At 39.8% G+C, this 14,377-nt stretch overlaps 1 protein-coding gene across 15 annotated transcripts in view; it reads left to right on the forward strand.

The window, feature by feature from the left end:
* The window catches only part of MTSS1 (MTSS I-BAR domain containing 1), a 228,650-nt gene that overhangs the window by 189,801 nt on the left and 24,472 nt on the right, over window positions 1–14,377 (forward strand). For 9 of the 15 annotated variants that reach the window (XM_072603104.1, XM_072603112.1, XM_072603108.1 and 6 more), the window contains 2 exons: window positions 5,656–5,667; window positions 14,128–14,285. In XM_072603104.1, the coding sequence (XP_072459205.1) occupies window positions 5,656–5,667; window positions 14,128–14,285 (170 nt within the window). The remainder of the gene's footprint in view (window positions 1–5,655; window positions 5,668–14,127; window positions 14,286–14,377) is intronic. The other 6 variants (XM_072603106.1, XM_072603110.1, XM_072603117.1 and 3 more) reach the window with 1 other exon arrangement.

Consider the following 14,377-nt stretch of genomic DNA (forward strand, 5'->3'; position numbering starts at 1 on the left):
CTGAAAACATGAAACCTTAGTGGAAAGAGAGGCTGATAAAAGTTATATATGTCTGCCAGAGCAATTTTGAGTTTTTAGATATTGAGCTAAGAGGAATTAATAGATTCTAAGGCTGTAAAATACTGTGCCTCCTCATCTCTACCTCTTGGCTTCCTTTAAGTCTACTTCTGTCAGAGATGGCCCTTAATGCCTTCTCCTTCTCTCTGTTGATTACCTTCAATTTATCCTTTCTTCATCTTGTTTTCACATTGTTGTTTTCATATCATCTCTCCCATCTGATAGAGCAGAGACTGTCTCTTGCCTTTCTTTGTGTCTCTAGTGTGTAGCATAGTGCCTGGTGCACATAGTAGGTGCTTAATGAATGTTTATTCACTGACTGATTGGTTTGACAGTTCTTATGGATTAAGAAAGCTTTGAGAATTTGGCAGAGATGAGGCAGGAAGTTACTTCTCCCCAGTTCCAGCTCAGACCCTGATGTTAGTTCATCCTTGCATCTGCATTTGGCATCCATTCTGAAGTCTTTCTTTTCCTCATTTTCATCTTGGGTCTTCTACCCACAGTTGCCTTTTTGAAGACTAGAAACGCTGAGTTTGCCTGAAGGTGGACTTGGTAAGAGCTTGCCCAGATTACTAAGTCATCTTCATGCGGAGTGGTTGGAGAGCTGCAGTGATAGTCACTTGTATGCTCCAGACAGGTCCAGGAGGAGCATCGTTTAACTCTGCGGAAGAGAATGAGTATCCTGGTTAGTTAGATTTCCTGATATTGTAAAGATTGGGAGAAAGCACCGGGTCAGCCTTGGTTAAAGATGTTTCTAAAATATATTTCCTTTTTGCCAGATTTTGTGCACTGGGGGAAGCATAATTGAATATTCCTTTGATTTAGGATCTCTCTGAATGCCTCAGGGTCATCATTCTGAACATGAATTCTTTTTGTAAAACTGTTTCTGAGTTTCCTTGTCATTTTGTTTATATGTAAAAGCATATGAATTGTGTAGGTGGATGGCACAGTGGAGGGCACACTGGGCCTGAAGGTAAGAAGACCTGAGTTCAAATCCATCTTCAGACAATTTCCAGCTGTCTGTGACCCTGGACAAGTCACTTAACCCTGTTTTGCCTCAGTTTCCTCATCTCTAAAATGGGGATAATAAAGCATCTGCCTCCTAGAATTGTTGTGAGGATAAAATGAGATATTTGTAAAGCTCTTAGCACAGTGCCTGGAACGTAGTAGGCACTATATAAATGTTAGATATTATTAGTAGTAGTGATAGCAGTTGTAGTCATAGTAATAGTAACAGTAGTGGTGATGATGGGCTAGTGGTAGTAGAAATAAGAGTGCTGGTGATGGTGGTAGTAGTAATAGTAGTGGTGATGGTAATGATGGTTGGTGGTGGTGATGATAATAGTAGTTGCAGCAGTAGTGATAGTGGTGGTATATAGTTTTAATAATGATGGTGGTGGGGGTGATGGTATCAGTAATAGCAGTAGTAGTATTAGTCAGTGGTGGTGGTGATGGTGGTGTTAGTAGTAGTAATAGTAGTAGTAAGGAAGAACTGAGTTTAAATCCAGCTTCAGATACTTACTAGCTATGTGGCCCTGGGAAAGTCACTTAACTTCTCCATGTTTCAGTTTCCTCATCTGTAAAATGGAGAAAATAATAACATCTACCTTCCAAGGTTATTGTGAGGATCAAATGAAATAATAATTGTGAAGCACTTAGCATAGTGCCTGGCACATTGTAAGTGCTATATAAATGTCAGCTCTTGGCTGCTGCTGGTGGTGGTACTGGTAGTAGTAGTATAGATGGAATATAGCAAATTGGGCTAAACCAACTCCAGGTCATATCCTAGAAGTGGATTAAAACAAATCCTTGATGTTAGTGATTTTTCATGGGTGTTTGCCTATTTCTTTTAGAAATGAATGCATATGAAAAGTTTCAATTCATTGAAATAACCGATCATGTAGGTTCATGTAGTTTGGGCTTTTATTATACATTCTAGCACCCCTTTAGTATTGTTCATGCAATATTCGTTTTATTTAGATGAGAAATCAATAAAGCATTCACTAAGTATTTACTGTTTAGCAACAGAGTCTTTCATATTGCATACTTCAAGGATCCATGATAATAGGATCATAGCTCTGGGTTTCTAGGAGAAACCTTAGAGATCATCTGTCTCAACTCTCATTTCACAGATGAGGAAATTGAGACCCAGAGAAGTCAGTGATGGTCAGCTGAAGGTCATCCAGTTAGGACATGGCATAGCTGGATTTCAAGCCCAGATCCTCTGACTATAAATCCACCATTCTTCCTACCTACAACGTATCATGTTGCCCTTCAGTGTCTTCGGTGTAGACTTTTGCCTATCTGGGTGTTCCAGATACTTAGCACAGGGCTGAGAACATAGTGATCACTTGCTAAGTACTGTTGACTCACTGACTGACTGTTTAGATATAGATCATAGCCCTCTCCATAACTTAGTGTAGAAGTCTCCGTGAGGGTAGTTCTTTCAGGTTTTTTGAAGAATAAGGATCTGATTTAGTTAATATTCACAGTTAAATATCCTACTGCTTTGAAAGGACTGAAGAATCAAAGTTCCCAGTTGGCTCAGAGGACAGTGCAAAAATGGGAGGGGAGGCAGGCTGCTGGACACTACCAGCAGTGAGCCACACATGCAAAGGGCCATAAAATATCCCTTTGAGAACTCTGGGTAATCAGAAAAGGAAAGGTAGGGTAGTCATTTAGGCAGAGTGAGGGGTAGGCCATGTACTCATAGGATAGTTAAAAGGACCTAATGGGGGCCTTCAGTGTGCCATAGGTAGGAGAAGGAAGAAAGAGGGAATGTGGGGAGGGCGTGAGGGAGGGAGAAAAGAAATATTAAGCACTTAACTCTGTGCCAGCCACTATGATAAATGCTAGAAAATTCAGATACAAACAAAAAAACCCAAAACAGTTCCTGTCCTCAAGGAGCTTACATTTCAGTGGGGGAAGACAACATACAAAAGGGGAGAGGGAGGGGAAGGAGGAGGAGAAGGTAGGGCTAAAGGTACCCAAGTCAGGGGCACAGTTGTGAAGTCTGAAGAAATTCAGGAATGCAGCAGGGAGGGAAATGAAGGCAGGCCAGCCTAGGCCTTTCTGCAAAACAGTGACTCTGGGAGGAACTTCTTAAAGGGAAAGAGGGGGAAGAACTTACAGAAAGATATTCTGTGGGGATTAGGGAGAAGACAGGGAGTGATAGGCTGTTTGAGGGTACTGAAGGAAGATCCGAGATGAGCCATTAGTGCAGGGGTCATGAATGTGAGGAAAAGTCAGGAGTAAGGCCAGGAGGGGAATGAAGGATTGGCAGAAAGACATAGATGAATGAGCACAGCGCAAGATGAGACGGTTACGAGGGTTATGATTATTTCATTACAGGGAGCAGTCCCATTGGTGAGGCATCATCACTGACTTTAACATAAAGCCAAGAGCAGCCCTCACGTCCGAGGGCCAGATTGCACAGTTCTAGGAGGCCTCCAAACAGTCTCATACCTGTAGTTTTCCCTTCAGCATTGTCTGATTTTGCTGTGATACATGTTGTCTTAAGGGTGCTCCTCGGACCTAGAGGATGACAGAGAGCCATCTGCCTTTGTGGCCAACACTGTTTCAGAGAGTGCCTTAAGAAACTCGCATAATACAGTGATGGCATAAAATGGTTTTTGAATAACCTGTCTTCTTCATCCTGTGGTTGGATTTGATAATATGCTCAAATTTGCCAAGAAAACCCCAAATGGGGTCATGGAGAGTGGGAAACAACTGAAACGACTTAACAGCAGATAAACCTGAGAGACACCAAAAGAACCTTAGAGGTCGTTGGTGTTGTTATTGTTTTATGTCAGTATTAGTTATTGACAACATCAATTGTTTAATATTTATTAGTTAATAATTAGTTGCTGCTAATAATTATGATTATAAAGCACTTTATAAAAATTATCTCACTTTATCCTCAGAACAGCCCAAGGAGATAAGCGGTATCAGTTATACTTACACAATTTATATAATTATTTATATAACGCTTGTTAAGATTTGAAAAGTGATTATATTACCTCATTGGATTCTTACAGCAGCCCTGTGAGGATTATTATCCCTATTTTACAGATGAAAAAACTGAGACTCAAGAGAGTTTCAGTGTCACAGAGCCGGTGTCTGAAGTGGGAATTAAACCCAGTTTTTCCCAGCTCCAGGTCCAGCATTCTAGCCACCATGTCACATTCCCTCTAGAAAAAAGTACACGAGTCTGGCTAGCTGCCTTTTTGAATCCTGAAGTTAACTGTCACCTTCTAACTAAAGAAGTGGGAGATTAAGAAGCAGTTAGCCCTTTTACTTTGCCCCTCCTTCGTCTCTGGACTGAGGAGGCCAATAATATATTTGTTAATTTCACTCAGCCACTCTCCTGACACAGTTTGAATGTTAAGATTAGTCGTCATGAAACTTTTTTCAAGGATAAGCTCCTAGAAACCTAGCAGAGAAGCAGTTTGTAAGACAAGAAATGGAACCGTTTGTAATTGGAAATATTGGAACCAAAAGAACCATTCAAATAATTTTTCAGTAGTGGAAATAAAGGCAATGCGATGAGATTGAACGTAGAATTAATACCCTTCCATTCTGTTACTGAAGTTACTGTATAGTACTCTCTGAGTCAATAAGCCTTTACTAAGACGTTGGGCAGGTTCCCTACCCCTGGGCGAGGTAAATGGAACAGTCCTTGCTTTTAGTCAACGTTATATTGAGGGGACAGTATGATGGTGTATATACATAGACTTTGTGAATACCCTGTATATGTATGTATATGTATATGTGTATGTATATATACACATATATACATATGTATATGTATATATGTATGTATATATACATATGTATATGCACATGTATACATGTATATACATGTATAAAAATAAATAAATACATATGAGGTAGGTAAATACCAGGTAGTCTGGGAGGAAAGTCACTGGCATTCAGGGGAATTTGAAAAAAAAGGTTTCTTGTAGAAGGTGGTCCTTGAACTAAGTCAAAGGAAGTAAGTAGTGATTCTCTGAAATCTGTACTAAAATCAAACAATGTAATTAAGCCTTTACTTCCATTTTGACCCTTCCTGTCTGTTTTTTCTTTTCATTCCTCAGCTCACTATCCTACCTCCAAGTTTTGATGTTGTATTGAGACATTATTTAAGGTTTTTGTTTATATGTTGTAGTAAATTGTAGAATATTAGAGAAAGAAAGGACTTTGGTCACCTAGTTAGTATAAACTAGATCTAAAAGAGCATTCAGTGCGACATCTTATCTTAAGATGGAGAAACTGAAGCCTTTGTCTCTTCTTAAAAAGACTTATTTTGTTCAGTAGTAAAGGAGTAGTATACACATGAAGAATAAATTGTCACTTTATGAAAAAGATAAAAAAAGTTTACTTAAAGAATATGAATCACCAGGAAGAAATTGAGCTTTAAATCACCTTGCCTTGGCTGGTGGTTAAATCCCTGTGTCATGTCAACAGAAATTCCATGCCCTGGGTTATTAACACATGAAAGGTAGGAATAATGCTGGAATACCAGTTTGACTTTTTTATTTTCCTTTTTGTATCAATTGTGTATCCTGCACTTTCTCATCGTGTGTTCCTCCCTGCCAGCTGAAACTGTGGGTAAGTCTTCACGGGGCTGTACCTCTTGGGACTGATCCTGGTGTGTTCCTCTCTGTGGGCTCCTTCTGGTTGTCCAGTCCCCTCTGCTGGGTGCCCAGGGTCGGTTACTAACCTGGAAAAATCAATCATCCTCATTCTTAACTTCCCAGAACCTCAAAAGATTTTTTAAAATGTTTTCAGGCATTCATTTTTTTTAAAAAATAAGGCTACTTAAAACATTAACACATTAAGACATTCATTATTATAAAAGGAATTGGAAATACCACAATTGTGTGGGAGGAATCACTGTAGTAGAATTTTGGGAAAGGAACAATCTCATTTAATACATTATAGTTTGAGGGGAGTGTGCTGGCAGGTGGGTAGTGTGGAGGAGCTAAAATTATGAAGAGTTGCCTCTTGAAAGAGGTAAAGGGTTCTACGAGGTAGAGGTAAGGAAGGGGAGTATTCCAGGTAAAGGGAATAGATAGTCAGTGCAAAGGCATAAAAATGGGTGATGAGTGCCATGTGTGAGAAAAAGAGAAGCTAGTTTGGCTGGACCCTTGGGGCCAGTTTATGAAAAGTCTTAAAGGAATTTCTGTCTTATCCCAGAGGCAGTAGAGAGGCATGTTTTCATAGGGGAATGATGTGATCAGACCTGAGCTCAAGAAGAAAGAAAATCACTTTGGCAGCTGTGCAGAGGATGCATTGGAGAGTGCAGAGGTTTGAGGCAGGGAGACCAATTAGGAGGCTACTGTGATAATCTAGGTCTAGGAGTAGTAATAACAGTCTGACCTCAAGTGGTAGCTATATGAGCAGAGACTGACTGCTGATGTGGAAAGAGAGTGAGGATTTGAGGACGATGAACCAGAGATATGGGAAGGGTGCTGATGCCCTTGGCAGAAATAGTGACCTTTGATAGAGGAATGGATTTGGGAGGGCAAGATAATGAGTTCTGTTTTGGACATACGGAGTTGGATACATCTTCAAAGCATCCAGTTTGAGATATCTGATAGTCTGATAGGGACTGAAGTTCAGGAACATGACTGGAAGTGAAGATATAAATCTGGGAGTCAGTCTTCACAGAGATGATAATTAAACTTGTGGGATCTGATGGAGAGTAAAAGTAGTCTTCTGCACTGATAAGTGATAATATTTATCAGTAAAAATCATAGATCTGTTGAAGTCTTGAAAAATGCATATAGAATATGTACTGTTTAAGTTTCCAAAGAGAATTTCTCATTTGAAATATAACCCCCCCCCAACCTCCCCCCGCCCCAAAGCGACGAACCTTAGGTCATTTTAAGAATAATTTGTAAGGACTCTCATAAACTCCCCCACAATGCCAAACTTTATGTATCCTTATGGTGTACTCCAGTCCTGGTAACTGGGACGACATTTACTTAGTACTTAAATCTACATCAAGATAAATCTAGCAGATTTAACCGAGGCCATAGTGGGGCAGTTCTTAACCTAAGGTCTGTGTTTGTAAAAAAAACAATTTTTTTTGATGGTTTATTTTGTAATCTATGTAATTTATTTTATACATTTAAAAACATTCTGCGAGAGGGGTCCAGAACACAAAAAACTAGTAATCCTTGACATAAGGGAAGGGATTTTTTTTCTGTTGGGGTAAGAAGAAAAGATTATTAAGCAGTACTAGAAACCTTCCTAAGGGGGGAAAAATCCTACCTGAGTATGTTTGGGGGGGAGTTGTAAGTCTTTATACTGTAGTCTCACAGTCTCTTTAAGATCTGGGCTCTTTATAACATACTCCTTTCCCCTCCCCCAGTCTCCACCACATACTCTTAACCACTTAACACTCCCTCACATTCACAGACACACCGATCTCTTTGCTGTTCCTCAAACAAGACACACGATCTCCAGCCTTTGGACATTTTTACTGGCTGTCGCCTATTCCTAGAGTATGCTGCCTCCTGGCTTTCTTCAAGTCCCAGCTGAAATCCCACCTCCTACAAGAAGCCTTTCCCAGTCCCTCAATTCTAGTGTCTTCCCTCTGTTGATTCTTTGCTGTTTAACCTGTATCTTGTTGGTATGTAATTTTTTTGTATGTCATCTACCCCATCAGGTTGTGAGCTCCTTGAAAGCAGGGACTGTCTTTTGCCCGTCTACAGATCCCTAGCTCTTAGCACAGAACCTAGCATGTAGCAGGCTCTTAGTGAATATTTTTTGACCAACTGATAAATTTTTAAAATTTCTTATGCTGTCTCCTTCCTCGTTTGTAGTCCTAAAAGAAGAGTACTGCTGTACTAGACCCTTAACTATATTCCTTATCTGTCATGAACCTTCTACAAAGGTACTGCAAGTGAATAATAATTTGTATGAAGTATCAGATAACCTTTTAATTCAGATTATTCAGTGAATATTTATTCAGTTCCATTTATGTACAAGGCACCGAGCTAAGGCCATTGAGGCGACAGTGACTCAGTTCTCAAGTTACTTAAATTCTCGTTTGGGGAAAGACTCATGCAAATAACTGATATAAGGAGGGATGAGGAGTTGGAGTGAAATAAATGCAGAATGGGCAAATGTCTAGGAAACATGCAATGAGAAACATGAAGAGAAGTTCTCTATAAATGCCATCTCTTATTACAGCAGTAGTGGGAATTAATTACCTGTCTTCCATCCGAAGTATAGATCTGATGTTAGCTGATAACGAGGTTCAGGTCTTGCAGAGTTGAGAGTGGTCAAGCCACCCCTGGGAAATCACAACTTGCCTTTTCTCCAAACAGCAGCCAGAGTTATTCCTGGAGCACAGGTCTGACCTTGTCTTTTCCCCTGATCAAAGAGTTCCTCTGCTGGCTCACCTATTGCTTTTAGAATGAAAATCAAAGCCCTCTGTTATTTGAAAGGCCTTCATACATCTACCTTCAGCCTTACCTTTCCGGGTTTTATTCCCCTGAACCTAATCTATAGTCCAGCCAAGCTGGGCTGCTTCAATATTCTTCCTTGTGACCCTTTGCCTTTATGTAAGTTCTCCTCCCACCCTCTTCTCCGAGAATGAAGACTTTCCTCACCTTCACTTCTTAGAGTCTCTGTCCTTCCTCAAAACTCAAAATTTTGATTCTCCCAGGTACTACTAGCCACTCCTTGCCCAAAATTACCTTCTATTCACTTTGTATGCATTTTGCATTCTCTTCTGTCCATCAATCAGCATGTATTTCTTAAATGCCTACTATGTGACAGGCAGTATTCTAGAGTCTGGAGATTTAAAAACAAACAGAAAAGTATATATGTACAAGTTGTATTTACTGATAGAATGTGAACTTGGCTTTATATCACCATGGTTTGGCAAAATGACTGGCAGATATTCAGTTGGCATTAATAATCACTTACTGATTTATGTAGTGCTAGAAGGGATTATACTACACTTTAGGATGAGGAACCTGAATCCTAAAGAGATGAAGAAGCCCCAGAGGTAACAGCTGAAGCCAGAGCCTTTGTCTCTGATTCCAGCCCTCTCTCCACTCCCTCAAGGGAGTCTCATTCAGCAGTCTAGAATTAGGATTTTGACTATAAGAGTACACTTCTGGGATTCATTTGTTGGAGAGGTGAGAGTGTTTTTCATGCCAAATTTCCCCACAGCATTCATGAGGGAAGGGAGTTCTAGGAGGGAAGATGTATTTGTCAGCAAGGCAAACCAGGAGTGATCTGCCTGACCAAAATACAGTTGTTTGCTTTTAGGATTCCAAGCCCAATTTGGTTGTTTCCTTCGTCAGCCGCAGTGGTTCTAAGTATTAGATGTGGGTGTCTGATTGGTTTAAGGGAATTGTTGACAATATCACATCCACCCAAACAACACCCTTTATCAGGCTGATTCGCTACAACTTTTTAGAACTTGGTTAAGAGTTTAAATCATTGCATTGTTGGCATTGGGGAAATCATTGCATAAGGGTACAGAATTGTGCCATAGAAAAGAATTGATGGTAATTAATGTCATATATGCTGTCCCATGAAATGGGAACAGTTCCCTTAATGAATAACCTGCTATTTGGCCTATTAAAAGATCAAAAAAAATTAGATAAGGATGGTTCAGGTTGCTTCTTAGATTCTTTTGCTTCTTTACAATAACAAATGAAGGGATTTAAAAATAAAATCTTGTATTCACATTCCCAGAATCATCTTGCCCATGTAGCCCTAACATTTGCCAGTTTCTAGAGGCAGATTTTTAGTACGTGGGGGGGGGGATGTTTCTTAAGAGCAGCTATGCTCCCCTCTGTACTTATAGTTGAAAGGCAAGGGATAGTTATTGATAATTAAAAATGTTATACCACTTCCAGAAGGCAGCCTTGGCATTGTTACTCTGGATTTATTTTCTCTGTATGTTGAAAGCCCTTTGCCTCAGAGTGAAATCTGGTTCTATACTTTATTACGTACTACAGTAAAATCAGCAAGCTGGCCCAGGCATGCCTACCAAGCTTCAGATTTCTCAGATAACTCCTTTGGTGTGGTCTTGACCAGCTAATACCTTGCTATTAGGGTTGGTGGGCAAAGTAACATATAGTCTTTTCATATGATTTTTAGTTTCTAGCAATTTGCAACTGTAGAAATGCAGAGAAATCTTTGCAAACTACTCTTGAAAAATGCACCATCCTTCATGAATAATCTAATTAGAAATTTAAAGAAATAGGCACCCATGGACATTGTTTTTTTATGTCTATGCCTAAGGGAAAGATGGTATGCGTTTTCATTTGAGGAGTTACTCATCTGGTCCTTCATCAGAATTCTGTCAGTACTTTTCTCACCACCTCCTGGCTTTCTGTAAGTCCTAGCCAAAATCCCACCTTCTCCAGGAAGCCTTCCTCAATCCTTTTCAGTTCTAGTGCCTTCCCTCTGGTGATTATTTCCTATTTATCCTGCATAGAGAGCGCACACATGTGTGCATGCGTGTGTGCATGTATGTGTGTGTTTTTGTGTGTCTCTCATTAGATTGCAAAACCTTCCTTTGAGTCCCTTTATATTCTCACTGCTTGCTTATTGATTGATTTTCACACTTAATAGTATTTTTTCCAATTACATGTAAAGATAGTTTTCCACATTCATTTTTGTAAGATTTTGAGTTCCAAGTTTTTCTCCCTCCTCCTTTCCCTCCCCAAGACAGAGCAATCTGATATAGGTTGTACATGTACCATCATCTTAAACAACACATTCCATGAGTCCTGTTGTGAAAGAAGAATCGGAACAAAAGGGGAAAGAAAGAAAAGAAAGAAAAAAAGAAAGATACTTGTATCTGCATTCAGATTCCATAGTTCTCTTTCTGGATGTGGATGGCATTTTCCATCACGAGTCTTTTGGAATTGTCTTGGATCAGTGTATTGCTGAGAAGAGCTAAGTCAGTCATAGTTGATCACCGCACAATGTTGTTGTTACTGTGTACAGTATTCTCTTGGTCCATTCACTTCCCTCAGCATCAGTTCATGTAAGTCTAGGTTTTCTTAAAATGTGCTTGCTTATCATTTCTTATGGAGCAATAACATTCCATTACATTCATATACCACAACTTATTTAGCCATTCCCCAATAGATGGGCATCCTCATGAGTTCTAATCCTTTGCCACCAAAAAAGAACTGTTATAAATTTTTTTTCTACGTGTGGGTGTTTTTCTCTTTTCTTATGATCTCTTTGGGATAGAGACCTAGTAATGGTATTGCTGGATCAAAGGGTATGCACAATTTTATAGCTCTTTGTTGGTCTCCACAATGGTTGGATCAGTTCACAACTGTACCAACAATGCATTAGTGTTTCAGTTGCCCCACATCTTCTGTAACATTTATCATTTTCCTTTTTTGTTACATTAGCTTGTCCGATAGATGTGATGTGGTACCTCAAAGTTATTTTAATTTGCTAATCAATAGCAATTTAGAGCATTTTTCCAATGACTATAGATAGCTTTAATTTTTTTTATCTGAAAACTGCCCATTCATATCCTTCGACCGTTTTTGATTATTAAATTTTGACCTGATGTGGCAACCAAAATACTGGAAACATCAGGGTTCATTCATTAATTCAATAATTTATTAAATTCCTACTCTGTGTCAGGCACTATGCATACAAAGACAAAACCAAGACAGTGTTGGCCTACAAAGAATGTATGTTCTAATAGGGAGAAAACATACACAAATGAGTAAATGCAAATCATAAACAGTTGGGAGTCAAAGGCCAAAGACCTCCTTCTCAAGACTTGTATCTCAAAACTGTTCTTTACTTTTTCTTTTCTCTTCCAAGTGTAAACTCAGCCTAGAGTTCTCTAATTAATTCATCCTTATGATTTTTAAGGGCATGATTGCGTACAGGATTGGATGGGATTTTGCAGCAATATCACAGATCAAGATTTCACAATTCTATATTAAATTATGTTTCTAAAACTGAATTTGTGTGATATTAAACTAATGCATATTAAAAAACTAGAATCTTAGCCGTAATCAGGTACAGTTTCTGTCACTATATTTGATTGCTCATAATTGTGGATTTGGAAGGGACGTGGTGAGGCTAAGTTAGACTAGACCTCCTTCCGCAGATAGGTCATTAATCAAAGCTCAGTGGACACGATTTCCTGGTGTACATTTCAAAATGTGCCTAGAAAAGATCCCGTATTGTCCTCACATCTGTGTTTCATCATTTTTGCTGTAAGTTCTTTCAGCCTAGTGTAAATTCTCCCTAGGGGCAGTATGACACATAGTAGGTAGAAAACTGTTTTCATTGTCAGGGAGGAACCTGACTCAAGGAGTATCTCTTACCCTGGCTGGCTGTGTATCTCTGGGCAGGTCACCTACCTTTAGTGCTCTTAGGAAACCTTCTGAGGCTATATATTTCCAGGAAAGTGTCAATCTGCATTTATAAAGGAAATTCCTCATGGGGAGCTTCCTAACCCAATGAAATTTTATAGATTCAGTCCAAGAAATTAAAAAAAAATTCCCCTATTATAAATTAATCATTTTTCTATTCTGGAGTGTTTTGTTCAAATCTGGGTACCACATTATAGGAGGGGCACCAGTGAACTAGAGAGTGAGTGCAAAGGAGAAGAGCCAGTGTGATGAAGGAAATCTGTATTGTGGGAATTCTCATTCATGTAGGAGTTGAACCAGATAGCCTTTAAGGTCTCTTCCAACATAGTGATTTTGTGATTTGGGAGGGGTGATCTTATAAAAGCCACTCTCCAAATCATAACCCTTCATGTACTTCAAGGGACTTGTTCCTCAGCCTTCTCTAAATTAAATATTTTTGTAGAAAATCTACTTTGCTGGGTCAGTGGCATAGATTCTCACGTTTCCAGAACTATAGAATCACACAGTTGGAAAAGGACTTCAAATGTCATTTTGTGTAACCCGTACTGAGTTGAGGACCCCACTCCCAACAACTCCATCTGTCCTCCACTTATAGACTAATAGGGATGGACAGCTCACTACCTTTTTTGAAGGACCCTATTTCAATTTGATAGAGCTAATTATTTTTCCTTAATCAAGCATAAATCAGCCTCTTCACAGTTTTCCACCTATTTTCTGAATTCTTCCTCTAGCATCTAGGAAAGTTGAACTCTGCCTCCCTGTGGACTAGTGATCACCTACCTGCTGGTTTGACTTCAGCTCTTTCGGGCCAATTATGATAAATGAGCCCTCTTTCACAAGAGCTTCTCCACATAAAACTGAGAACCCCACAATATTCAGACTGGTCATTCCTGAGTTCTCTAGCGCCTTCTCTGCCTCCGTCCCCAGCCAGTGGGAATAGTTTCTTGTGGTGAAGATGGTCATTTGGGTGAATTGCTGTTTTTGTGGCCTTAGGCCTCCCCAAGGAGACAAAAGGAAAGGCAAAGTGTCACCGCTATTTTAGCCCTTCATTCCTCAATTTTTGTGTCTTTGGGAAGGTGGTTTACGTGACTAAGAGTTTAGCAAGCATAACCTTAAGCTTTGGAGAGATCTTGATGTTTTTTCCCTATGAAGCACTGAGTGTGGGCCTTTTTGTTATTAGGTCTGCTTTATAGAAAACTCATTTCATTCATCTCCAGGGGGATTAAACTAGCCAGCAGTTCACAGTGGACTCCCAAGCTGATAGGGCTGAAATTTCCTTCTTGTTCCTGGAGATATTTACTGCTGGTACAAGGCAGAATCCTTTGGGTGAGATTGATGCGGTAGAACTAGCTTGTATTTGCTTTTGGAAATGTCAACAAAGGCCCTCCTTGTTCATTGAGTTGAGTCCTGGAGAGAGCTCATCTGCCAGGTTTCTAGGTCACAACGATGAGTTGGCAGAGGATTCTGTTGTTAGGGGAGCCAAGTGAGTTTCATCTTCCTAAACCTACTTACATGCTTACCTTCACATACAGGAAATTAGAAGTCTCTCATCCCAGGAAGTGATCTAATGGGGCTAACCTTGATTTAAACAAAAACCCAGGGGGTGGAGGGGTGGGAGTGAGAGACAGCTGTATGAAATTCAGCAAAACCTATTTGTGGCCCTCCTTTCTCTCTGCAGGAAGAGGAGATATCCAGCCCCAGTTGGACAGCGCATTGCAAGATGTCAATGATAAATACCTTCTGCTGGAAGAAACTGAAAAACAGGCAGTCAGAAAGGCCCTGATTGAGGAGCGTGGCCGATTCTGTGCCTTCATCTCAATGTTACGGCCAGTGATTGTAAGTTGGGTTAAAGTTCTGGGACACTGAAACTATGAATGGTAGCAAAGAAGATCTTACTTTATAAGGAGAGGGTACTTGGTTACAGTTTT

This window comes from Notamacropus eugenii, chromosome 4 (assembly GCF_028372415.1).
Source record: "Notamacropus eugenii isolate mMacEug1 chromosome 4, mMacEug1.pri_v2, whole genome shotgun sequence".
Taxonomy (NCBI): Eukaryota; Metazoa; Chordata; class Mammalia; order Diprotodontia; family Macropodidae; genus Notamacropus; species Notamacropus eugenii.